This window comes from Lactuca saligna, chromosome 2 (genome assembly GCF_052625555.1).
Source record: "Lactuca saligna cultivar CGN05327 chromosome 2, ASM5262555v1, whole genome shotgun sequence".
Taxonomy (NCBI): Eukaryota; Viridiplantae; Streptophyta; class Magnoliopsida; order Asterales; family Asteraceae; genus Lactuca; species Lactuca saligna.
In genome coordinates, this window is record NC_136418.1 from 106,918,540 (window position 1) to 106,943,732 (window position 25,193).

Genomic DNA, 25,193 nt, shown 5'->3' on the forward strand with positions numbered 1-25,193 from the left:
TACCAATAAGTAGTGCTAAGAATTCATGTGTTATATGAATATGTGTTTGTGTGAATATATATGATTAATATAATGAGTAAGTATTGTGTATATTCACTAAGCTTTATGTTTAACCGTTGTTTCTTAGTGTTTTCAGGACCCTCTAGGTGAGTAAAGTGAAGAACATGAAGTGGTTGTGATGACATTTCACATTCTCATGACATTTTGGATATGTAAATTTGGGATCACGAATTCCATATTTTGGTTTATAAAACCTTTTAGTAAAATGGAATATTTTATTTTGGAAATTTTAACGGGACGAAATTACAAATGTTTTCGTTTACAAATGATCACTACAAGAATAAGTACCTATAGGGACGAGCTCTATAGGGCGACAAAAGTCGTCACTATAGGCAGCCTATAGGGACGACATATCGTCACTATAGAGTTGACCATTTTTTGTTGACTTTTTAAGATACATGGACGACTTGTTGTCTCAACATGTTAAGCGGGAAAAATAGAGGGTTGGCGCGTTCTTTTGACATCTATAGAGACGACATATCGCTCTAATAAATAACAAAATCGAAAATAACATATTTTTTAATTTTGGGGTAAATATAGGGACTTGTCGTCCCATAGCTTTTTATGCCAAAAAAATATTATTTTTAATCTATTTAGCTGGGAAATTCGTAACGGTGTCGTTTTTTTTGTGGGTATAGGGACGATTGATCGACCCCATAGGTAAGATTCCTTTTCCGTTTGTTCGGCTCCGGTCTCCGGTCTCAGATTTCTCTGGTAGCTTGGGTGCTCATCGAATAGCTTGTGAGGATCCATCTTCCCCCTTCACTAACCCTAACACCTCCATCTCTATTTCTCGTTCATTCATGGCTTAGAAATCAAGCAAATCTTTGCTCTATCTTTCAGTACAGGTTCGTTGAAGCTCATGAACATCTCTATATTTGTGTGTTTTTTTGTTCCTTCTTCTCCATCTGTAACTCGTGATTTTCTATGATTTCACAATTGTTCTCTTAGTTTCTCTCTTAGACGCGATTTGCTCCCACATTTCCCAGCTTATTAAAAGGTATTTTGTTTTCAGCATTGATAATCACAATTGCTATCTCATGTATAGTATTCACAAATTTACTTCAATAGTTATTTACAAATTTACTTCAATTGTTGAAATCCTTTGTTATTCTCATATCTCGTTGAAATCACAATTTCTTTCTTATGTTTGCTTAAAAAAATCCATTAATCAGCGTAGTGAATATCGAACAGGGCAGCAGCAATTAGGGCAGTACAACAACAACGACTCCAGTTGCAGCTTTGGGAACCTATCAATACCATTCCATCAGGTAAAACAAACAACTTTTTTTTTCAATTCTAGTGGAATCAACGATTCCATTCCAATTCCATGCTACCAAACAAACAAATCTCACCTCCATCTTTGACTGCTGTAACAGTCAATCTAGCACTAGTGTTTTCCAATCCAGTAGTAATAAAGGGCAAATTCCCTTTATAAAGTCTTAGTTTTATATTCAAATCAAGGAATTGCTGATTGTAGAACTTCCTCTTGCATGTATATACCTTCATGGGTCTTGATTTATATCATCCCTGATATTCATTGAAACTATAGTTTTTTTTTTTTTAATTTAATTTTCCCCATGTTTGGAAATAAAAAAGTGTTGGGTTTCATGGAAGAGATGACGTCTGTTTTCTTTTGTACATCAACTATGTTCTATAAGTTCCTCAAGTACAATTTGGTTCGAATTAAAAAAAAGTCAAACCAATTATCATCTTTGACTTTGTTAATTGATGGTCTAAGTTTGTGGTTTGATTCTTTGAGCTTGTTTTGGAGATGAAGAAAAGGGTTTTATTGTTTTCTAGGACTTCTCTTTTGTTTCATTCCTTTTTTAAACTTTAATTTTCAATGGTTTGTTGTTATTTTATTTATGATATTGAGAATCTAGTCTTGAAATTTGGGTTTGACAATATGGTCTCTTAGTGCAGTTTAAATTTATCAGCTTCTTAAGAAGTCAATATGCTAAGCTGAGTGTTCAGGAAGTCACTTCCTACTAACTCCCTGAAACTTTTTGAGATAAAAAGACCATAGTACCCTTGATAAACCTTACACTCTCTTTTCCTTCCTTTCTCTCTATCCCTCCCCCTTTTGGTTATTTTCCAACTAGAATTACTTTTTCCAAACACACAAAAAAAAGTGCTTATAAAAATTATGTAAAAAATTATACCTTGCATGACTATATGTAAAAAATTATGCAGGGCATTGCGTGAAGTATGGCCAAACTCTCTTGAAATAGTTAATATAGTTTAAGCCTTATAAAAGGTACACATTCTAATAATCTTTCATTCTCTTCAGTCACTAAGTTATCAATAACTTAAAAGTCTCATTTCCTTTAAAAATAAAAAAAACTTTCCTTATCCACTCCAGATTTGAAGAATTTATATTGACCCTTTTATTCTTTAAAGTTATCAATTCATCATCTTAAATGTTAGTAATATTTATTACGTATCATTTTCAAAGTAATTCACAAATCACAAGGTCATTTTGGTCATGTAGTGAATTGTTTTTTTTACTGGGATTTATGCAAAAACCTCTTTGATACTTTCTTGTGAACTTGTAACTTCTCAAATTTATCACACCATGTCCCATCCTGTATGGAGGACATAACAGCACCAGCACCAGCACATCATTGGGTTGAAGTTTTGGTTTTCATGAAGTTATCTAAAAACATAAAAGTCAATACCCTTACACATTATGATCAAAAGGTACCACATGAAGTCTAACATTAATCAAATCTAATAAATAATATAAAGTGTTCAAAATAACACAAATATATTTTTTTAAATATACAAAAGATGAAAAAAAGATTATGCATTGTTTTCTTTTTACTCTTTCTTCTTTTTAAAGATTTTGACACGTTTTCTCGATATTAGTAGTCAACAGGTGTTTGATTAATAGCTCTTTCACCAATGCTAATTGAATGTTAATAGTTTATGATCCTTATCGTGTATTGATCATTTACATGCACATGGTTTAGCTTTCATTTGTCTGACTTTTTAGCTTTGGATCTAGCTAAACAAGACATGTTATATATATATATATATATATATATATATATATATATATATATATATATATATATATATATATATATATATATATTGAAATAAAAGCCAAAGGCCTAAACAATAATGTATAATAACATTAAATTAATTTTATGTATCCAAGAAAGTATGATAGAAAATATAGGTTAATTAGTATAATTTTACATGTTACTATACAATCACTCAAACAGTCAAAAGATATCTTGACATGTTAACAATTTGTAAATGATATACATAATTATAGTACATTAATTGTTGCTTCCTTTCGTAGTGATTTAATGGATAGTTTTTACAATGTTTTAATTGTTGCTTATAATATTTGTTTAATTTATTTTTATTATTTATTTCAATCAAATAAATGTCGGCACATGTTGTGACATCCCCAAAATCACGGCCAGAAAAGACCGGTTTTGTTTATACTTTATTTCAAAATCAGAGTTATCTTTTAATAAAAGGGTTGCAGAATTTGTCCCAAAACAATAATGTGATAAAGATTTATCAAAAGCATTTTCATAGAAATGTGTTTCATTAAAATACTCGGGATGTCATGTTCGTACAGATCAAAAATATAAACAGTACACTATAAGCCTTACTACATTATTTAATATCTACAGGCCTATATCCGTAATCCCTCGTCCAAAACATCACACCTATGCTCATGCGCCACTACCTGTAATACATAAAAACTGAGTGGGTCAGGCTTGGGAGCCTGGTGAGCACATAGGGTTTTCAACCCACAATAAATAAGTTTATTAATTTCATCAACCAACAATAACCCGATTACCCGTTCCCGTTATCCTCACTTTACGTCCCTAAACACCTATCACAAGGGACCTAGCCTAAGGATCATCATCGGGACGGACACTACTGCTAAGGGGATTCCTCAGCAATAAATGTCCTAATAGGCAAACATGTGGGGGATGGAGTACATCTGGTGAGCACACGGTTCAAATAAACACACAGTTCAAATAAACACCTACAGGTTGCGAGTCTGCTAGTGTTCCACTGGACTGTCTAGAATAGTCCGTGGTCGTCATCTATACTCCGCTAGATGGTTGGATCATCAATAACATCTATAACGAGGCCTCTCATTATTTTATTTTGTCACACAACAACTATTACATCTACCCATGTTTTACCCAACACATTTTGTAGATATAAAATACATATACAGTTTAAATCTTTGAAAACATGTATAAAACGTTCATCCAGCATAGATAGCAAGTATTCAGATAATATGCACACATAGCACGTAATTTATATTAAATACTTCATATCTATGTGTAAGCTGAAAGTAACTATGCACTCACCTGAAAAGGTGGTGATTCCGAACTCAGACAGCGCTTCGCTTCTTAAAAAGAATTTTCTTCGACGAAACCTAGTATTATTACCACTAGAGTTTAGTTTATTATTCGTCGAGACTAATTAATAGTCTAGCTATTATTATTATTATATAAGCGTCAAAAAATACTTATATAACCCATAATAATAGCCCAAGTATTTATTATAAGTTCCTAATAACGTTACTATAATTAAATAAAAGCTATATTAAAAATAACGTAGGCGTAGCTCACTTACAGCGGGTTTTATAGAAAACCGGGCTTTGCTTGGAGCAGCGTTCCCGAGCCGAAAATCTCTTCTTCTCGGAGCCTTCGAGCACTCCGGGGCTTCTGCCTCGTGCTAGGGAGGTTCCCTAGGCTTTTCGGGGGATTTCAGGGCTAGAGAGAGGTTCTAGAGAGAGAGAGAGTAAAGAGAAAAAAGAATGGGAAAGGTGTGAAGAAAATGAGGGTGGGAGAGGTGGTATTTATAGGGTGAAATGTGGCTGAACTTGGTGCAACATGTCACCATCTGGTGGCAAGCCTTGGGGAGAAAGCAATGGCCAAGATTGTGCCACATCACCCATTTTCGCACAGCACACTTCCAACTTCTAAAATCCGTAACTTTCACATACGACCTCCGTTTTTGACATTCTTTATATCCACGCGTAGGTAATAATAAGATCTACAACTTTCATTTTGACACCGTCAGCTAATTCTCGACCGATCTTAAATTTAATAGTACAAGGAGATTATACTGTTAAACGTCTGCGTAAAATTAATAACTTCTACATACGGACTCTGTTTTTGTCTGTTTTTTTACCGTTGATTTCCTATTAATGAGATCTTCAATTCTCATTTACGTTGCGTAAGCCAAAAACCGCTTGAACTAAAATTCGAGTTTCAGGCCGTGCACTGTTAAGCCGAATCTTAGAAAAATCATAACTTCTTCATACGAAGTCAGATTTGGGCGTTCTTTTTATCGATGTTCTTAGTTTAACATATTCTACGACTTTTGTTTAGATTGCTAAGGCTAAAAAGTCTTCTATCGTAAATTCACTATTTACGTCTCCCGGTGCCGTGCCGGTTTTGCCGTAAAACTTCGGCGGGCCATAACTTCTTCGTTATAGCTCGGATTTCGGCATTCTTTATATGTACGGAAACCTTGAGACATATTCTACAACTTTATGTAGAGATATCGGGATTATCTCATACTTTAATTTTGACGCTTATTTTTATTCTTTATTAATTATACATTTATAATTAAATAATAAACACATAAACACACATAATTCACATAATACTCAAATATTTCATATTTATTACTTCAAAAAGAGTTATAATAGTTGACCTAGACTATTACATTGACAAAAATGCTTAGCCCTGAAAACCCGGGCGTTACAATTCTCTCCCCCTTAGGATGATTCCGTCCTGGAATCATGCATCAGCAAACAGATGTGGATAGCGACTCATCATGTCATCCTCTGTTTCCCAAGTAAGATTCGGCCCATTCGAATGTTTCAATCGGACTAGCACCAAGTCGACCATCTTGCGTCGTAACTTCTTAGTCTTACGGTCAATAATTGCCTCAGGCTCTTCGATCAGCCTTTTATTCTCATCCATCCTTAATTCCGAGATTGGAATTATGTCGGGAACATCTCCCATGAATTTCCTCAAATAACACACATGGAAGGTGTTATGAATACCATTGAGTTCTTCGGGCAATTCCAGCTTGTAAGCTTGGTTCCCAATCCTCTGAAGAACTTTGAGCGGTCCAATAAACCTTGGACTCAACTTTCCTCGTTTCCCAAATCGTATAAGTCCCTTCCACGGTGAGACTTTAAGTAAAACGGAATCCCCAACTTCGAAGGTTATCGGTCGTCTTTTCTTGTCAGTATAGCCCTTTTGACGATCCTGAGCTGCTAACATTATTTCCCTAATCACCTTCAATTTCTCAGCAGTCTCATGGACTATCTCGGGGCCCATAAACTGCTTCTCTCCGGCTTCAAGCCAACAAGACGGCGTACGACACTTCTGTCCATACAAGGCCTAATAAGGTGCCATCTTGATGTTCGAGTGAAAACTATTGTTGTAGGAAACTTCTACTAGAGGTAAGTGCTCGTCCCAATTCCCTTGGAATTCGAGGGTACATGCTCTCAGCATATCTTCCAACGTCTGAATCGTTCTTTCATTCTGACCATCAGTTTTCGGATGGTAAGTAGTACTCAAACACAACTTTGTACCCAACTCCTCTTGTAGACTCCTCCAAAACCTTGACGTGAAACGACTATCAAGATCTGACACAATCGTAAGAGGGACACCGTGAAGTCTTACAATTTCCTTCACGTAAGCGTTTGCGAGCTTATCCATAGACCACTTCTCGTTGGCGGCTATGAAGTGTGCACTCTTGGTGAAACGATCCACGACTACCCAAATCATGTCGTGTCCGTTCTTCGTTCTGGGCAGTTTAGTCACAAAATCCATGGTGATGTCTTCCCATTTACCCATGGGTACAGGTAAAGGTTCTAAACTCCCATACGGTTTCTGATGTTGTGCCTTAACCCTCGCGCATGTTACGCACTCGGCCACATACTTCGCAACATCGAGCTTCATCATCGGCCACCAGTAGTAGGGTTTTAGGTCCCTATACATTTTAGTGCTACCGGGATGAATCGAGTACATGGTCTTGTGTGCTTCTTCCATTAGAAGATCTCTTATTCCTCCCGTCTTAGGTACCCAGATTCGATCGTGGAATACCTTCAGTCCTCGACTGTTTGTACCGAACACTAACGTTTTTCCCAAACGTTCTTCCTTTCGGTCATTCTTTTCTAAGGCTTCTTCTTGAGCTTTCCTGATACTTTCCACAATCGTCGAGACGACTTCAATTCTTAACGCTCTTGGCCTTTTTCTTTCAAGATTGACTTTCCGACTGAGAGCATTAGCAACAATATTTGCTTTACATGGGTGGTAAAGTATCTCACAGTCGTAGTCCTTGAGAAGCTCTAGCCAACGTCGTTGCCTCATGTTCAACTCCTTCTGATTAAAGAGATACTGGAGACTCTTATGATCAGTGAAGAGCTTGCACTTCGTGCCATAAAGGTAATGCCTCCATATCTTTAAGGCAAATACTACCGCTGCCAACTCCAGATCATGAGTGGGGTAGTTCTTTTCGTGCTCTTTCAATTGTCGAGATGCGTATGCTATCACCTTTTCTCTTTGGGTCAGAACACAACCCAACCCGACTCCAGATGCATCACTATAAACCACGAAATCTTCAACTCCATCGGGTAGAGAAAGTATCGGTGCTTCACATAACTTCTTCTTTAGCTTCTCGAATGCCTCATCGTGTTTCTCACTCCATGTATACGTAGCTCCTTTATGGGTCAAAGCTGTTAATGGAGCAGCTATCGAAGAAAAGCCTTGGATAAATCGTCGGTAATATCCGGCTAATCCTAGAAAGCTTCGAACCTCCGTGGGACTCTTCGGACGTTCCCACTTCATTACAGCCTCGATCTTGGCGGGGTCAACCATTATTCCTTCTTGGTTAACAACATGACCCAAGAATTGGACTTCTCGTATCCAAAAGTCGCATTTGGAGAACTTTGCGAAAAGCTTCTCCTTCTTTAACACCTCCAACACTTCTCGTAGATGCTTGCCATGCTCCTCCTGGCTTTTCGAGTATATGAGAATGTCGTCGATGAACACTATCACAAATTTATCGAGGAATGGTTTACAAACCCTATTCATCAAATCCATGAATGTTGCGGGAGCATTGGTTAGTCCGAATGACATAACCAAGAACTCGTAGTGTCCATATCTTGTTCTGAATGCAGTCTTCTCAATATCCTGCTCTCTCACCTTCAGCTGATGATATCCTGACCTAAGATCGATCTTTGAGAAGTAGCTCGAACCTTGCAGCTGATCGAATAGGTCATCAATCCTCGGCAATGGATACTTGTTCTTCACCGTTGCCTTATTCAGCTCTCGGTAGTCTATGCACATCCTCATGCTTCCGTCGTTCTTCTTCACGAATAACACCGGAGCTCCCCAGGGTGATGAACTAGGTCGAATGAATCCGCTGTCCAACAACTCCTGAAGTTGTGTCATGAGCTCATTCATCTCCGTCGGTGCTAATCGGTAAGGTGGCTTTGCTATCGGTGTTGTTCCTGGTAACAAGTCTATACGAAACTCCACTTGTCTATCAGGTGGTAATCCGGGAAGATCTTCGGGAAAGACTTCCGGATAATCGCACACAACCGGTATATTCTGCACCTCTTTCTTTTCTTTCTTAGCATCGATTACGAATGTCAAGTATGATGCACATCCTTTGGACAAACATTTCCTGGCTTTCATCACGGAGATGATTCCAGAAGTTACTCTGCGTTTGTCCCCGTACACCATAAATGATTCCTTTCCGGGTGGGTTTATCCTAACTATCTTCTTTCGGCATAATATCTCGGCATCGTTGGCGCTAAGCCAATCCATACCCAAAACGATGTCGAAACCGTTTAACTCTATGGGTAATAGTTTATCTTGGAATTCGTTTCCGTTTAGGTCAATGACGATGTTCCTAATACGATTACTAACAGGTACGAGTTTGCCACTGGCAACTTCTACAATCAAGGAATTATCTAGTTTTTCTACAGGCAATGCTAATCTTCCACCAAATTTATGCGACACAAAGGAGTAATTGGCTCCGGAATCAAATAGTATATTTGCAGGCAAACCATTTACAAGAAAGGTACCTGAAGCGACATCTGCTGCCTCCTTCGCAGCCTCGAGCGTCATCTGAAAGGCTCTCGCCTTTGGCTTTGGTGGTATATTGGGCCTTCCCGCATCTTTCTTCCTTGGGCAATCCTTAGCAATATGCCCTTCTTCACGACACTCGTAACACACCTTCTTGTTGGTGGTGCACTCATTGGCATAGTGCCCTGTTTTCCCACACTTGTAGCAGGTTACTTCATCGCCACATTTTCCCGAGTGCTTCTTCTTGCACTTCTCGCACCATTTAAATTCGTTTCCTCCCCCGATTTTTTTTGAACCGAACTTGCTCTTCTTTTTGTTGGGTTTAGCAGACCCTTCAAATTTCCTCTTCTCGCCAACCTCGATTTTGCTGGCAGCTCTTCCCTTAATCATGTCCTCCACAGACTTGGCAGCCCAGATAGCTGCCTCTAAAGTAGGTGCCTGACGTACTGGCACCGCGTACTCCCATGGAAGTCCCTTTGCGTACTTATCAATTTTCGTCAGCTCATCCGAAACAAGACGCAAGGCAAACTCCATCTTTTCTGTGAAGTTGTTCGTGTATTCATCGATTGACATGCTTCCCTTCTTCAGGGTTAGAAACTGGTTCTCTAACTCTAGCAGGTTTTGAGCCGAGCAGTATTTTCGTTTGAATTGCACCAGAAATTCTGCCCATGTCAGTTGCAGGGGCTTGTTGGGGCTTAAAGTCTTCCCCAAGGTATTCCACCAACGTACAGCGCCTCCTCGAAACTGACGTACTGCAAACGTGGTCTGTAGCTTTCCTCTGCAACTGCACGTCATGAAAGCTAACTCCATCTCCGAGATCCAATCCATGACCCCGATTGGATCTTCCTTTCCAGTGAAAGTCGATGGATTGCAAGTCAGAAAATCCTTGTACTTGCATCCATTCCTCTCGACTTCGTCACCCTGGTTGTTTTGTTGAACTATTGGTGGGTTGGCTTGACCAACAGTCCCACTGTAGTTTCCCTCCTCAATCTGCCCTTCGTTTCACTCGGGCTGTTCGATCTGAATAGTTGCTTCCTCTCGATTTTGTTGGAGCAAGAGTCTGGTTTCCTCCATTTGACAATCCAACATTGCCTGGATCATCGTTTGAACTCCGGCCATTGTTATTGGCTCAACAGCGGCTACTACAACTGGTATTTGTTCGATTACTGGGGGTTGGTTTATGTTCCCATTTGCATTCACGTTTCCGCTACGGGTCCTTGCCATCTTGATCTATTCACCGAATAAGGTGAATTTAGATCTTTATTTAGGACTGATGTTCAAATCATCATTATCTCTCTGAAACGTTTACATGCTAGTTCTAATATCGTACTCGTACATTTAGAATCCTAAACATATAAGGTTTCCAGATCCGGTCGGCAACAGACCATAGATCCGAACAATTAACAGCATATTAGGCACAAAGCATTTAGCACATAAAAGCATTTTAGGCATAATTCCTAAAATAAGCTAGTGCTCACATCTCACAATCATCGCTTAGCATTCTAAGTTTAAGTCTAGAAATCTTACAAAATTCCTAGTTCGCTTAAACTAATGCTCTGATACCAACTGTGACATCCCCAAAATCAAGACCAGAAAAGACCGGTTTTGTTTATACTTTATTTCAAAATCAGAGTTATCTTTTAATAAAAGGGTTGCAGAATTTGTCCCAAAACAATAATATGATAAAGATTTATCAAAAGCATTTCCATAGAATTGTGTTTCATTAAAAGACTCGGGATGTCATGTTCGTACAGATCAAAAGTATAAACAGTACACTATAAGCCTTACTACATTATTTAATATCTACAGGCCTATATCCGTAATCCCTCGTCCAAAACATCACACCTATGCTCATGCGCCACTACCTGTAATACATAAAAACTGAGTGGGTCAGGCTTGGGAGCCTGGTGAGCACATAGGGTTTTCAACCCACAATAAATAAGTTTATTAATTTCATCAACCAACAATAACCCGATTACCCGTTCCCGTTATCCTCACTTTACGTCCCTAAACACCTATCACAAGGGACCTAGCCTAAGGATCATCATCGGGACGGACACTACTGCTAAGGGGATTCCTCAGCAATAAATGTCCTAATAGGCAAACATGTGGGGGATGGAGTACATCTGGTGAGCACACGGTTCAAATAAACACACAGTTCAAATAAACACCTACAGGTTGCGAGTCTGCTAGTGTTCCACTGGACTGTCTAGAATAGTCCGTGGTCGTCATCTATACTCCGCTAGATGGTTGGATCATCAATAACATCTATAACGAGGCCTCTCATTATTTTATTTTGTCACACAACAACTATTACATCTACCCATGTTTTACCCAACACATTTTGTAGATATAAAATACATATACAGTTTAAATCTTTGAAAACATGTATAAAACGTTCATCCAGCATAGATAGCAAGTATTCAGATAATATGCACACATAGCACGTAATTTATATTAAATACTTCATATCTATGTGTAAGCTGAAAGTAACTATGCACTCACCTGAAAAGGTGGTGATTCCGAACTCAGACAGCGCTTCGCTTCTTAAAAAGAATTTTCTTCGACGAAACCTAGTATTATTACCACTAGAGTTTAGTTTATTATTCGTCGAGACTAATTAATAGTCTAGCTATTATTATTATTATATAAGCGTCAAAAAATACTTATATAACCCATAATAATAGCCCAAGTATTTATTATAAGTTCCTAATAACGTTACTATAATTAAATAAAAGCTATATTAAAAATAACGTAGGCGTAGCTCACTTACAGCGGGTTTTATAGAAAACCGGGCTTTGCTTGGAGCAGCGTTCCCGAGCCGAAAAGCTCTTCTTCTCGGAGCCTTCGAGCACTCCGGGGCTTCCGCCTCGTGCTAGGGAGGTTCCCTAGGCTTTTCGGGGGATTTCAGGGCTAGAGAGAGGTTCTAGAGAGAGAGAGAGAGAGAGAGAGAGAGAGAGTAAAGAGAAAAAAGAATGAGAAAGGTGTGAAGAAAATGAGGGTGGGAGAGGTGGTATTTATAGGGTGAAATGTGGCTGAACTTGGTGCCACATGTCACCATCTGGTGGCAAGCCTTGGGGAGAAAGCAATGGCCAAGATTGTGCCACATCACCCATTTTCGCACAGCACACTTCCGACTTCTAAAATCCGTAACTTTCACATACGATCTCCGTTTTTGACGTTCTTTATATCCATGCGTAGGTAATAATAAGATCTACAACTTTCATTTTGACACCGTCAGCTAATTCTCGACCGATCTTAAATTTAACAGTACAAGGAGATTATACTGTTAAACGTCTGCGTAAAATTAATAACTTCTACATACGGACTCTGTTTTTGTCTGTTTTTTTACCGTTGATTTCCTATTAATGAGATCTTCAACTCTCATTTACGTTGCGTAAGCCAAAAACCGCTTGAACTAAAATTCGAGTTTCAGGTCGTGCACTGTTAAGCCGAATCTTAGAAAAATCATAACTTCTTCATACGAAGTCAGATTTGGGCGTTCTTTTTATCAATGTTCTTAGTTTAACATATTCTACGATTTTTGTTTAGATTGCTAAGGCTAAAAAGTCTTCTATCGTAAATTCACTATTTACGTCTCCCGGTGTCGTGCCGGTTTTGCCGTAAAACTTCGGCGGGCCATAACTTCTTCGTTATAGCTCGGATTTCGGCATTCTTTATATGTACGGAAACCTTGAGACATATTCTACAACTTTATGTAGAGATATCGGGATTATCTCATACTTTAATTTTGACGCTCATTTTTATTCTTTATTAATTATACATTTATAATTAAATAATAAACACATAAACACACATAATTCACATAATACTCAAATATTTCATATTTATTACTTCAAAAAGAGTTATAATAGTTGACCTAGGCTATTACATTGACAAAAATGCTTAGCCCTGAAAACTCGGGCGTTACACATGTTGCACGGAGCGATGGTGGGAATGAACCTCCCCGACGTCCACAGAAGATCCCAACATCCTGTGAGTCATGTAAGTTAAAGTAACTTCTTATGATAAAATATGTCTTCATATTGAATATATTTTTAACATATTAACTTTTCAATTAATGTAGCAAAGCAAAAGAAAACTCGTATGAATGGACGAAACATAAATTTGGAACGAATGTTTGATAAAAACAAAGGGCCACTACCACTTGAAATTGAACTTACAGGAAAACAATTTAAGTTTTGTGGAGACAATTACCAAGTTTACATACGGTGTGTCTCAAATAGTGTTGCAAAATTTGTCCCTTTTTACTATCCAAGTTGGAAAGACGTCCCTGCAAAATTCAAAAACAAAGTTTATCTCGAAGTGCATGTAAGTATACAATATAATGTTTTATTTTTATTTAAATCTTATAATTTTTAGATGTGTAATAATCCTTTCTTTAGTAGAATTATTTTGATATTGAAGCTTTCCGAGACGCACCTTTCTGGAATCAAATGATTTAAGGAATCGACAGTGATTGTGCATCGTGTTACAAGTGTCGGAAAGGGAAGTTAAAGGAACATTTTGTTGCAGTGGGAGGCTATAAGGATGTAGACATCGTAAAGAGAAATCCCCCAGGGACACAGTCTGAAAAAGAGTGGGGAAAAGTTATCGACAAGCTTTACACAAATGAAAAATGGAAGGGAAAATCTGTAAAAAATAGTGAGAACAGAGGAAAACAACTTTATCCAAGTTCACATGGGAGTGAACCCTATTCCCAAAAACGGTTTAAGGAGGTAAGTTTATTTTTAGTATTATTTAAGGATTTATTAACAGTTATATGAAATCTTAATCATAGTTTTTTTTTTTCTAATTCTATATAGAGAAAAGTAACAGGAAAGGTGAATTATATTGAGGGTTGGAAGAAGAGTCACTATAAAGAAGGTCGTGGATGGTGCAACATGCGAGCACAACAAGATTGGGTAAGTAAAAAGTTTCTATGTTATTATGGTATTAAAAGTGGATTACCTATATTGCTTATATTTCTATTTAAAAATACATTAAATATGTCGAAAGTAGATTGCTATGATAGGTATGATGAAATTTTAGACTTATTGTTCTTATTAATTATAATTGGATAGGTTGGTTGTTTTCTTTATAGTCGTTATGCTGCCGATTTTTAGTTAAAAAAAACTAATGTATGTTTATTGTTTTTTTGTTGTAGGTTAAAATTGAAAATGAGTATAAGAAAATGTTGGATGAGGTTGGTGGTGATGAATCAAAAGTCAAACAGCTAGAATGTTTGGCTTGTGTACTTGGAGAAAGGAGAGGTCACACACGAGGTGTTGGTCGAAAAGTGAAAAATATAGCACCTTATAATATCTCGGCTCCTTCAACAAATAATGTAGACCTCAATGCATTTGCTCTTCAGTTGACTCAACAATTGACTCAACAATTTAATCAACAAATGCAACAAATGTTCATGTCTCAAAATCCAAACACCAAACCTCCACCGCCGGTTCAATTCAATATTGATCTCTCACAGATACAACTTCCGAACAGACAAGTGATATATAATGATGATACTCAAAGTGATGATGCTCAAAGTGATGATGCCCAAAGTGATGATGATCAAAGTACCGATTAGCAAACTTCTAGTGATTAAATTAGGTAGTATTTGTATTTCTATGAAACTTTTATACATTTCAAATGAATGTTTTGGTAAATGTTTTGAGATTGTATTATATTTTAATGTTTTGAGATTATATTGTATTTTAATATTTTGCAATTAAATTTACCGATTTAGCTATTTTGTAAATATACTTTTTTTTAAAATTTGGGAAATTATAGTGGTTAAAAGGAGCTATATGGATATATCTACAGAGATGACAAGGTCATACCTATAGAGACGACATATCATCTCTACAGATACCTATAGAGACGACATGTTGTTTTTATAGGCGTATCAATAGAGACGACATGTCGTCTCTACAGATACATCAACCATGACGAATCACCGTTGTTATAGGGTGAGTGCTGCCTAGTTTGCATCCATCTATGGAGACGATTAATTGTGTCTATTGGTACATCTATGAGGACGACATGTGTCTCCATAGGTTTATCTATGGAGGCGCCAAGTCGTCTCTATGGTTGTATTTGTGGAGACGACGGGTTGCTTTTATAGATAAATCTATAGAGACGACATGTGGTCCCTATAGCTTTACCAAAGGAGACCAGCAACCTATAGCGACAAATCAAAATAGGGCGACATATCGTCACCAAAGGCTACCTATCGCGACGAGTATTTTAGTGACGGCAATACAGATCTATTGCGACGGGGTTATAGAAACGAAAGTTATAGGGACGACATATCGCCCCAACCACATATGGGGATGATTTTTTGAACCTATAGAGACGACATTTGTCGTCCCTATACGTCTCGTTTGTTGTAGTGAATTTTTATAATTAAACTTTCAAAATTATGATCTAAAACATTCTTTTCAAATAAAATAAAATTTTAAATTTAGGATGATACAGTGAAAAAGACAATCAGTGATGTTTGTGTCCAAGAAATCCTATGGGTTTGTGTGTTCTAGAAACTTAGAGAGAGAAACTAGAGAGGAGAGGGAAACGAGAAGAGTAAAGTGTATTTTTGGATGGAAGGAGTTGCCGGAAAAATTATGTTGACAATAGATGCCATGGTCGTCAAGAACCGAATGAACCTCCAATAATCGGTCAACTTGATATTTTATGAACAAAAAAAAAAAGAGTTTAAATGTTTAATATTAAAAATATTAAAAAACTAACAAAAAAATACTTCAATATTGTGAATGAAGAAGATGCAAAATTCATTACCCTTGTTAAATTCCTAATAAGGCGTTACTTATAAACTACTATATAGCTTAATTTAGAACTAGAGATTCTTGTCATCTATTGTTTAGGTCTGGATTTTTGTCATATAACATTGTTATTATGTTATATTAAAAAAAAAATAAAAAAAAAATAAAAAAGATAACGTAATCAAAACCACAAACAAACAATTTCTCCACAAAATTAGGGTTTTCACTCGCTCCATTTTCCTAATATCATTTTCAAATGATCATTCTTTGATCCTCTCATGCTACCCCCAAACTGAAACCCTAAATCTGCATCAAAAATATCATAACAAAAACACCATTATTCCCATGGGGGGTTGCATGTCCATTGCCAACAAAAAACTAATCAAGAGGACCAAGAACAATGTCAAACCCATACACTCACACGATCATGATCATGATCATAAAACAACTAAACTACATGCCTCCTGCACAAACCTCCGGCGACCTCACGTAATCAGGGAATCCTCCGGTAACAATATATTCCGGTGGTATCGTTTTGGGGGAGAGCTTGGAAGAGGTGAGTTTGGGGTGACGTATGAATGTCAAGATAAGGTGAGCGGGGAGAAGGTTGCATGCAAGAAGATATCAAAGAGCAGGTTGAGGACAGAGGTTGACATTGAAGACGTAAGGAGGGAGGTTGAGATTATGAGACACTTGCCACCACACCCTAATATTGTGAGGTATAGAGATGTGTTCGAGGACAAAGAGGCTATTTATTTGGTAATGGAACTTTGCGAGGGAGGTGAATTGTTTGATAGGATCGTTAGAAAAGGTCATTATACCGAAAGAGCTGCTGCTCTTGTTACCAAAACCATCGTTGAAGTTGTTCAGGTTAATACATTTCTCTTAAATTCAGATAACGCGACAGATGTAGTTATAGCCAAAAATGAAGAAACGTATATGCATGGTTCATTTAATTTGAACTAGAAACAGAAACGACCCTCGTTCTAAAAAATGAGCCTTGAATGCGCTTTGACTTACACCAACAATTTCGACAAAAAACCGTCACAAAACATCTAGGGGTTTTCTATCGCAAAATTGAGATGTTCCATTTTCGAGACACATGAGTTTAGACCTTATTTACATACGCAATATAAGGCCCTTTTATTATTGTAAAAGAGGTCTCCATATACGTATTGTCGTTAAATAAAAACAGTTGTTAGGTTATGTATGCTTTTGTAGGTATGCCACAAGCATGGGGTAATACATAGAGATTTGAAACCGGAGAACTTCTTATACGCTAACCGAGGCGAAAACGCTCCCCTAAAAGCAATTGATTTTGGTCTTTCCATCTTCTTCAAACCTGGTAAGTCTTTAAAGTTGTCTTTGTTAGATTGGACATGACTTGATAGTAGTGGATTGGATTGGATTGGCTGGATTAATTGGACAATGACTACTTTTGATGGTGAACTTGAAGGGAATTTGCACATCAAAACAAATTACAATATCATGTATTGTCCTACATAATACCCGAGGCCTAAAAAACCTATCTAATGTTTGTTGTTTGTTAATTAAGTTATAAATTAATGTGTCATGTTTTGGTGCTAGAGCATCGGTTTAAGGAAATTGTGGGAAGTCCATATTACATGGCTCCAGAGGTTCTTAGACGGAATTATGGAGCAGAAGTTGATATTTGGAGTGCTGGGGTCATTCTATATATATTATTATGTGGAGTTCCTCCTTTTTGGGCAGGTAATTACAAATAATTTTTTTCAAGATAATATGTGGATCTTTTTGTTAAATATGAAAGTTGAGGGGTATACTTGCACAACTTCTTATATATGGAGGGGTTCGATGTAACTAGAACAGAAACCGAAGAAGGAATTGCACACGCGATCATAAAAGGCGATATAAATTTCCGTAGAGATCATTGGCCACTTGTCTCCGAGGATGCCAAAAATCTCGTCAAGGGCATGTTGGAACCTAGTCCACACAAACGTCTTAAAGTTGAACAAGTCCTTGGTATGTACCTTATGCTTTTAAATTTGTACATTTCACACTAGCACACTAAGTTTTAATAATTACTCACATGTCCATAGGAAGCAACTGGATACAAAATGCGGATAAGGCACCTAATATTCCTTTGGGAGAAAACGTTCGATCAAGAATACAACAGTTTTCTTTGATGAACAAGTTCAAAAAGAAAGTCATCCGTGTAAGTTATTTGACTATAGGATTATCGAGTTGACCTCAAAACTCAAAATACAAGACATTTTATTCGGTTTTCATCCAATTAAATCAGCTCGTAGCAGAAAATTTGCCAAACGAACAAATGGATGGATTGAAAAAGATGTTCAATGACATGGACAAAGACAAAAACGGTGCACTCACTTTCGAAGAGCTCAAAGATGGCCTAAGTTCAATCGGTGATCACCCCGTTGATGATCCTGATATTCAAATGTTCATGGAAGCTGTGAGTTATTGAAAAAGATGCATGTTGATTAGTCATTAGTCGTTAGATCAACTAATTTATGTGCATTTCTTGTTTGAAAGGCCGATCTTGATCAAAAAGGGGTGCTAAACTGCGAGGAGTTTCTAACGATTGTGGTGCATCTAAAAAAGATTAGCAACGAAGAACAACTCCGACAAGCATTCCGGCATTTTGACAAGAACCGAAATGGATACATCGAGTTTGATGAGTTGAAAGAATGTTTGTTCGATGGACACATGAATCCACACAACGAAAAAATGGTTCACGAAATTATAATCGATGCTGACCTAGATAAGGTTTGACTTCACAAGTCAAATGAATACATGCAAGATTTGACCTAAAAAATCTTATCGGTTCTTTTGTGATGTAGGATGGTCGGATTAGTTACCCGGAATTTGCGGCCATGATGACGACAGGAATGGATTGGAAGATGTCTTCTCGGCAGTATTCGAGAGCGAAGCTTCATGCAATAAGCATGAAGATGTTCAAAGATAATTCGATAAAATCAGGAGACTGAATGGGATACGTTTTTGGGTGGTAGATATTTGTAATTTGATGGAAAACGGCTTAAAACAAGCAAAACCTTTGACGAATCCGAAAACAACGATGCTATATCGATCGACTTGCACCTTCGTGCAATTAGAGTTGTACCTCAATGTGTAAAACCTTACCTGAGTTCGTAAGCTTTTAGTTGTTTTCTTGGGTTATCTCTCTATTTTGGACATGGGATCAATCATAATAACCTTCCGAGGTTTTTTATGAGCTAAATAATAAAGCACATCAAATGCCGAACACATCCCAAGTTCATTACAAAATATGCGATAAAATGAAACGATTTCTAAGAAAAAAAAAAGTATAGGTGGCTTATAGTAAAAAAAAAAAAAAAAGTATTGCTCGACATGTTGTCACTGAGGTAGGTATTAGCCATATCTATACGCCTATTTTTAAAACTCTCCTACATTAAACTATATTTAGGTAATATGATCCAAAAAAAATATTGATGTTTATATTAGGTATATGTATGTCACTATGTGCATGTGTAGGAAAAAAATATGTGGCTGATAGATCGGGAGGAAATGTTGAAGTATGTTGAAGTTAGTAAAAGGTGATAATGAATTAAAAAGATAATATATTTTTAGATTTGTATATATTTAGTTATCGAGTTTTTTTCGTTTAAATTTACTCTTTCAATTTGTTTTAAGTATATACATATAGTTTTTATGATCAGTTACTTCAGGTAAACCAGAAAAATTGACTTAAAAATGTAATATATTTCTTATTTTATACCATTTAGTCCTTAATATTATTTTATACATTTAGTCTTTATAAGATATTCTTTTTCAGAATAAATCACTGTTGTTTTTGTACTCATTCAATACTTATAACCGATTTTTTTAGGTTTTTCTCACGACCGTTACGTGAGACAATCATTAATAAGGTGTTTGTGAATGTTCATGTTTATCGTCACTGTAGCCTCAGCTGCTTGGTTATTAAGTTCTTGTGGTTTGGTTTAGATCTGGTGTTCTGAACATCGAAAGTGTTTCAAATGATCATAGATTTTAACAATCTTAATATCCATACATTAATATTTGAATCTACTACGACTTTCACTTAGATTAATCATGTTAAAAAGTAATACATTTTCACTTAGGATCTTTATATCAATGCGTTCTTTATGAATGTTTTTTTATAAAATCAAAATAAAAAAATATATTGTTTTTTAACTGGAGTAATTTAAACGAAATTTATAGTATACTTAAGGAAAAACTGCAATAAAATCCCTACATATTAGCTTCATAATCGATTTAGTCCTTATATATTTTGTTTATTCAATTAAGTCTCAAATACCGGTAATCGTATTCAATTTAACCCTTTGATCCGGTCAACAGGTCATCCAACTTTCAAAAATTATATTTTTGACCCAGATTTCAAAATTCATTACAAATTTGGTCCAAAATTTACACTTTTGGCCCAGATTATAATTTTTTTTTTACAAATTTGCTCCAAAATTTACCCTTTTTGCCTAAATTTTAGAATTTTATTATGAATTCATCCTAACTTTAGTTTTTTACAACTTTTTTTCTCAAAAATTTGTTTCTAATATGTTTTTTCTTTATAAACTCATATTTATACAAAAAAAAAAAAAAAAAAAAAAAAAAAAAAACATATTTTCACTTAAAAATCTTATTTTTTCTATATAAAAACTTTCTTTTAAAGTTTTTGTATATGAAATTTCTACTTAAAAAAATAGGTTTGGACTATTTGTGTGATTTCTCTTAAAAAAATCAATTAAGAAATTAAAAGTAACCCTAAATTATACTATAAAGTTATAATTTGTCAAAAACTAGTTACACTCATTTTAATATTATTTATTTGTCCTTTAATCACATTTATAGGAAAAATAATATCAGTTCTTAATTGTAGTTCATAGAAAAAAACCATTTTATTAAAAAAAATTGACATCATGTTTTTGAGTAGGTTGTGATACTTTCCTTGTGAAGCTCAACTCAAGCATATTTCAGGTGTTTGAGTAATTTTTTTTAACCAAACTCATGTGTAAATTCTTTAGAACTTTAGTTGAAGTATTCTATTGTGTTATTAATAGTTATAATATTTTATATATTTATGTTGCTATTGTATTTTTGCTCATTTCTCACTCCCCTAAAAACATGTTTATCGATAATAAATTGCAACCGGTATTCTGTATAACAGACATTAAAAAATGTAGAAAATACAAGAATATAAATAATCTAAGTAAGAAGACGTTGATTGGCAATAAAAAATCACAACTTAGATCGGACACGTGTCATGAATGGATATTTTTATTTAGATAATATATTTATTAAAAAGTTATAAAAAAATATATCAAAGTTATGATTTTAACTTTTTTCTTTAAAAAATTCTTACGAATAAAATATAATATTATTATATTATATATATTTTAAACTTTCATACATAATGTAACTAGTTTAAACTTTAATATAAATGTGATTAAAGAACAAATAATCCAAACTTGTTTTTATATTTTAGGCTTACTTTTAATTTCTTAATTGATTTTTTAGGAGATATCACACAAATAATCCAAACCTATTTTTATAACTAGATATTTTATATACAAAAAACTTTTTAAAAAATGTTTTTATATAGAAAAAAAAAAGATTTTTATGTGAAAATATGTTTTTTTTGTGTATAAATATGAGTTTAAAAAGAAAAAACGTATTAGAAACAAAATTTTAAGAAAAAAGTTGTAAGAAAACTAAATTTAGGATGAATTCATAATAAAGTTCTAAAATTTGGGCAAAAAGGGTAAATTTTGGACCAAATATGTAAAAAAAAAATTAAAATTTGGGCCAAAAGTGTAAATTTTGGACCAAATTTGTAATAAATTTTGAAATCTAGGTGAAAAATGTAATTTTTGAAAGTTGGATGACCTGTTGACCGGGTCAAAGGGTTAAATTGAATACAATTACTAGTATTTGGGACTTAATTGAATAAAAAATATATATATAAGGACTAAATCGATTATGAGGTCAATATGTTTGGACTTTGTTATAGTTTTCCCTATACTTAAATACAAACGTGTGGATAAAAAGGTTGTTAAAATTTGTGATCGTATGAAGAAGTTACGGCGTTCAGAACACAAGACCTAAGTCAAACCACAAGAACTAAGTAATGAAATAGTCGGTGCCATAAGTATATAAATGTAAAAAACCAGTCATATGTAATGAATGTGTACAAAAACAACAAAGAATTATTTTACAACAAAAAAATAATTAAAGACTAAATGTTAAAAAAATGTATTAAGGATTAAATATGTACAAAGTGAGAAATATATTACCATTTAAATCATTTTTTTTCAGTTTACCTGAAGTAGCCAGTTATAAGGACTAAATATGTACAGTTAAACAAGTTGAAGGGGTAAATATAAACGAAAAAACAGTGATCAAATATGTACAAATCAAAAAGTATTTTACCCTTTTAAGTCACTATCCCTTAATAAAAAACCTAAAAATAACCTAATTTACTAGTAGTACGAATATAATATTATATTAGTCATGTGGTGCGAAGCGTAAGCTTGCATAAGGTTAGTTTGATCCTAACATGATAATTGATCTTTTAGCCATATATGATGTATCAACTTACAACTTTGCTAAGAACTTGGTATATGTTGATATTAATGTTGATGAAAGTTAGCAACTCAACAAAATTAATAAAATTCCTTATTGATACGTTTTATTATACTAATGAAAAAGATAAAGTATTGAAATCTCAACTTACATGAGCATTTGCATCTTATGCAAACCTCTATTCGATGAAAAGGAATTTCAAATAACAAGATTATATATAATAATAATAATAATGTTCAATTTTATTCTTAAAAATAAATGCTTAAAAAGGAGATATAATGCAAATAAAGATATGGATACCACCGAATAAAACCATCTATAACATCACACAAGAATACATACTTATATTATCTAAATTGGTCCATCGGTCATGAGGCTTCGTCAAGGTATCACATATTTTAGTACATCTCTTACCTAAGTTTGATTAATCACAAATCAAATGGGATATTGTGCCCTTACATCTTCTAAAAACATCTCATAAGAAGAGGAATACATACTCTTATAAGGAATGTTCCCCCCACCCTCATTATGTATGAACCCCCATTATGTATGAGAGTTCTTTTGTACTTCCCTAAGGATCTTACTGTCTGAGAAGGATAGGCATACATTATCTTTTAAGGAATGTTTTCTTCATTCAACCAATATAAGATTTCTTTGTACCCCCACCCTCCAGGTGCATATTTCCTTGCTTGGTGCACTTTAATCATTCCGTACATTTGATACAATTTATAACATCCTCTACCAGACCTATTAATATATTTGATGTGCACAAAAGTACCTATTAATTTTAATATTTATAACCTAACAAACTTAGACTAACTATGCACTTATAGGCAGTGTACCTAGTCAGATTACAGTATAGCTTAAGTAAGTCGGGTGTCGATCACAGGGAACGGTGGATTAATTTAATATATTTGATTATAGGTCACACGAAAAGAATAAAAGAAATAATTTAATAAATCTCAAACTAATAATTAATTAACCATCATCGATAAACTAACAGGAAAACAAATCTCTTCGGGTACTTTGGTTTAGACAAATTCCACCTTGAAAACATAAACAATTGCATACACAAATTCATTTATTCATGTTCACCGATTCCTAAAATGATTAGATTCGTGTTCACTATAACTAATCCTTTAGCAAACAAGTCAATTCAAACAGTGATCAATTGATTAAACTAACATGCTTCCTAGTGTTCAGTTCCTATCAAGCAAGACTTGTAAATATAGTTAATTTGAACATTTAGTTAACCTCTTGTTGATGGTCATCAAACAAGGTTCACACATTAACTTACTTATTCCCAAGTTAATCCTAGTTTCACATTCGTTATTTCTAGTCTTATAATCTCGATGGTCATCAAAAATCATAAGAGATAAGCAAATCAAGCAGATGTTCATACAACTTAATTCACTTAACAATTAACAGAAAATAATCATCATTAACACATGAGGATCTTTGAACAAGCTTGGCAAGATAAATTAAACACAAATAAATTATTTAATATAACAATTAGTCTAAGAATCAAAGCTTCATTCAATCGTAAACACAAAGTAAAAGTTTTTTACACCCAAATCAGAAACTAAATACAAAAAGTACCATAATGGAGTGCTAAACATGGTCACGTTAGCAATCCATATGATTACCGATATGTATCCGCTCTCCAATCCTTCAGATCTCTGCTCCCGTTAGCTTAACGGCCTTCCGGCCACCTTCTAGACCCTTAAAACGGCTTAACAGAAGTTAATTGTCGACTAAATTAGGTTAGAAGTCGAATCCCCCCCTGGTTAGCTGAAAATCAACATTTATAGTCTTTGTAGGCGACCTAAGTACGCTGGGCGTACTTAGGTTTACGCGGCGCGTACTCAAGATAACTACGCGATTGAAGTTATCTGATGCAAATCTTTACGCGGGGCGTACCCTTAAGGTACGCGGGGCGTAATCCTCTGATTCACAAATTTCATTCCTTTAAGCTTTGAAGTCCGGTTTCCGCTTCAGTCTTTTCTTTTGTGCTTTATCGACAACAAATAGCTGCAAAACATAATTCAAAGCATTATGAGTACTTTTTAGTTCTAAAATAAAATAAATAAGGCTAAAATATTAAGATAAAGTGCATAAAAATATATATAAAAAATACACATATCAAAATACCCCACACTTAGCCTTTGCTTGCCCCCAAGCAAATTTACTTTTATTTTACCAATATTGCACTAAACAATCCAATTAAAACTCAACCATTATGCCAAGACCTCAATGCATGCATTTGTGTCTAAAATTTTCCTAAAGTACCCCCCCATACTTTAAATACTCACAATCTTCATAAACACTTGCCCACTTTTTCCGAACAATGCTCATTTTATGCAACCCTCCGAATCCATCCGCAGAAAACCTCCTAACCTCAAGGTATTTTTAGTTGAGCAACCTAAGCATACATAATCTAGAATTACAATTTATGATACCACTATGGAGCTTTTTAGGAATTCTTCACTTCCTTGACAATTCGATCTTTGATTTCTTCGAATTCACCACCTTATTTGATTTGATTTCTTGGTATCTTCAACTTTTTGAATTTCTTGGAATTTTGATCTTTTGATCTTCACTTTATTTGCTAAAAAATTCTTCAAACTTTTTCGTAATTCTCTCTCTTTTT

At 35.0% G+C, this 25,193-nt stretch overlaps 2 protein-coding genes across 7 annotated transcripts; both read left to right on the forward strand.

The window, feature by feature from the left end:
• Window positions 1-678: 678 nt before the first annotated feature.
• Window positions 679-14,916, forward strand: LOC145031313 (uncharacterized). Of its 6 annotated transcripts, none has more exons than XM_078979836.1 (9): window positions 679-908; window positions 1,012-1,060; window positions 1,255-1,331; window positions 2,257-2,320; window positions 13,075-13,169; window positions 13,252-13,496; window positions 13,571-13,903; window positions 13,991-14,089; window positions 14,332-14,916. In XM_078979836.1, exons 8-9 carry the CDS (start codon window positions 14,069-14,071, stop codon window positions 14,752-14,754), a joined length of 444 nt encoding a protein of 147 aa, XP_078835962.1. In that variant the 5' UTR covers window positions 679-908; window positions 1,012-1,060; window positions 1,255-1,331; window positions 2,257-2,320; window positions 13,075-13,169; window positions 13,252-13,496; window positions 13,571-13,903; window positions 13,991-14,068; the 3' UTR covers window positions 14,755-14,916. The 6 variants fall into 6 exon arrangements, with proteins under 6 accessions (XP_078835962.1, XP_078835963.1, XP_078835965.1 ...); XM_078979837.1 differs by having other exon boundaries at window positions 13,574-13,903; XM_078979839.1 differs by having other exon boundaries at window positions 13,593-13,903.
• Window positions 14,917-16,238: 1,322 nt separating this feature from the next.
• On the forward strand, window positions 16,239-19,260 carry LOC145028989 (calcium-dependent protein kinase 24-like). The gene is made up of 8 exons (XM_078977655.1): window positions 16,239-16,816; window positions 17,168-17,291; window positions 17,534-17,677; window positions 17,795-17,947; window positions 18,025-18,140; window positions 18,228-18,398; window positions 18,479-18,712; window positions 18,787-19,260. Exons 1-8 carry the CDS (start codon window positions 16,292-16,294, stop codon window positions 18,931-18,933), a joined length of 1,614 nt encoding a protein of 537 aa, XP_078833781.1. The 5' UTR covers window positions 16,239-16,291; the 3' UTR covers window positions 18,934-19,260.
• The last annotated feature ends 5,933 nt before the right edge of the window (window positions 19,261-25,193 follow it).

Bases quoted from the DNA above. Each gene is read 5' to 3' on its own strand.
- LOC145028989 (XM_078977655.1), top strand. From the start codon at position 16,292: ATGGGGGGTTGCATGTCCATTGCCAACAAAAAACTAATCAAGAGGACC. The intron at 17,948-18,024 runs GTATGTACCTTA...ACATGTCCATAG, and splicing joins TAAAGTTGAACAAGTCCTTG to GAAGCAACTGGATACAAAAT. The intron at 18,399-18,478 runs GTGAGTTATTGA...CTTGTTTGAAAG, and splicing joins TTCAAATGTTCATGGAAGCT to GCCGATCTTGATCAAAAAGG.
- LOC145031313 (XM_078979836.1), top strand. From the start codon at position 14,069: ATGCGAGCACAACAAGATTGG. The intron at 14,090-14,331 runs GTAAGTAAAAAG...TTTTTGTTGTAG, and splicing joins TGCGAGCACAACAAGATTGG to GTTAAAATTGAAAATGAGTA.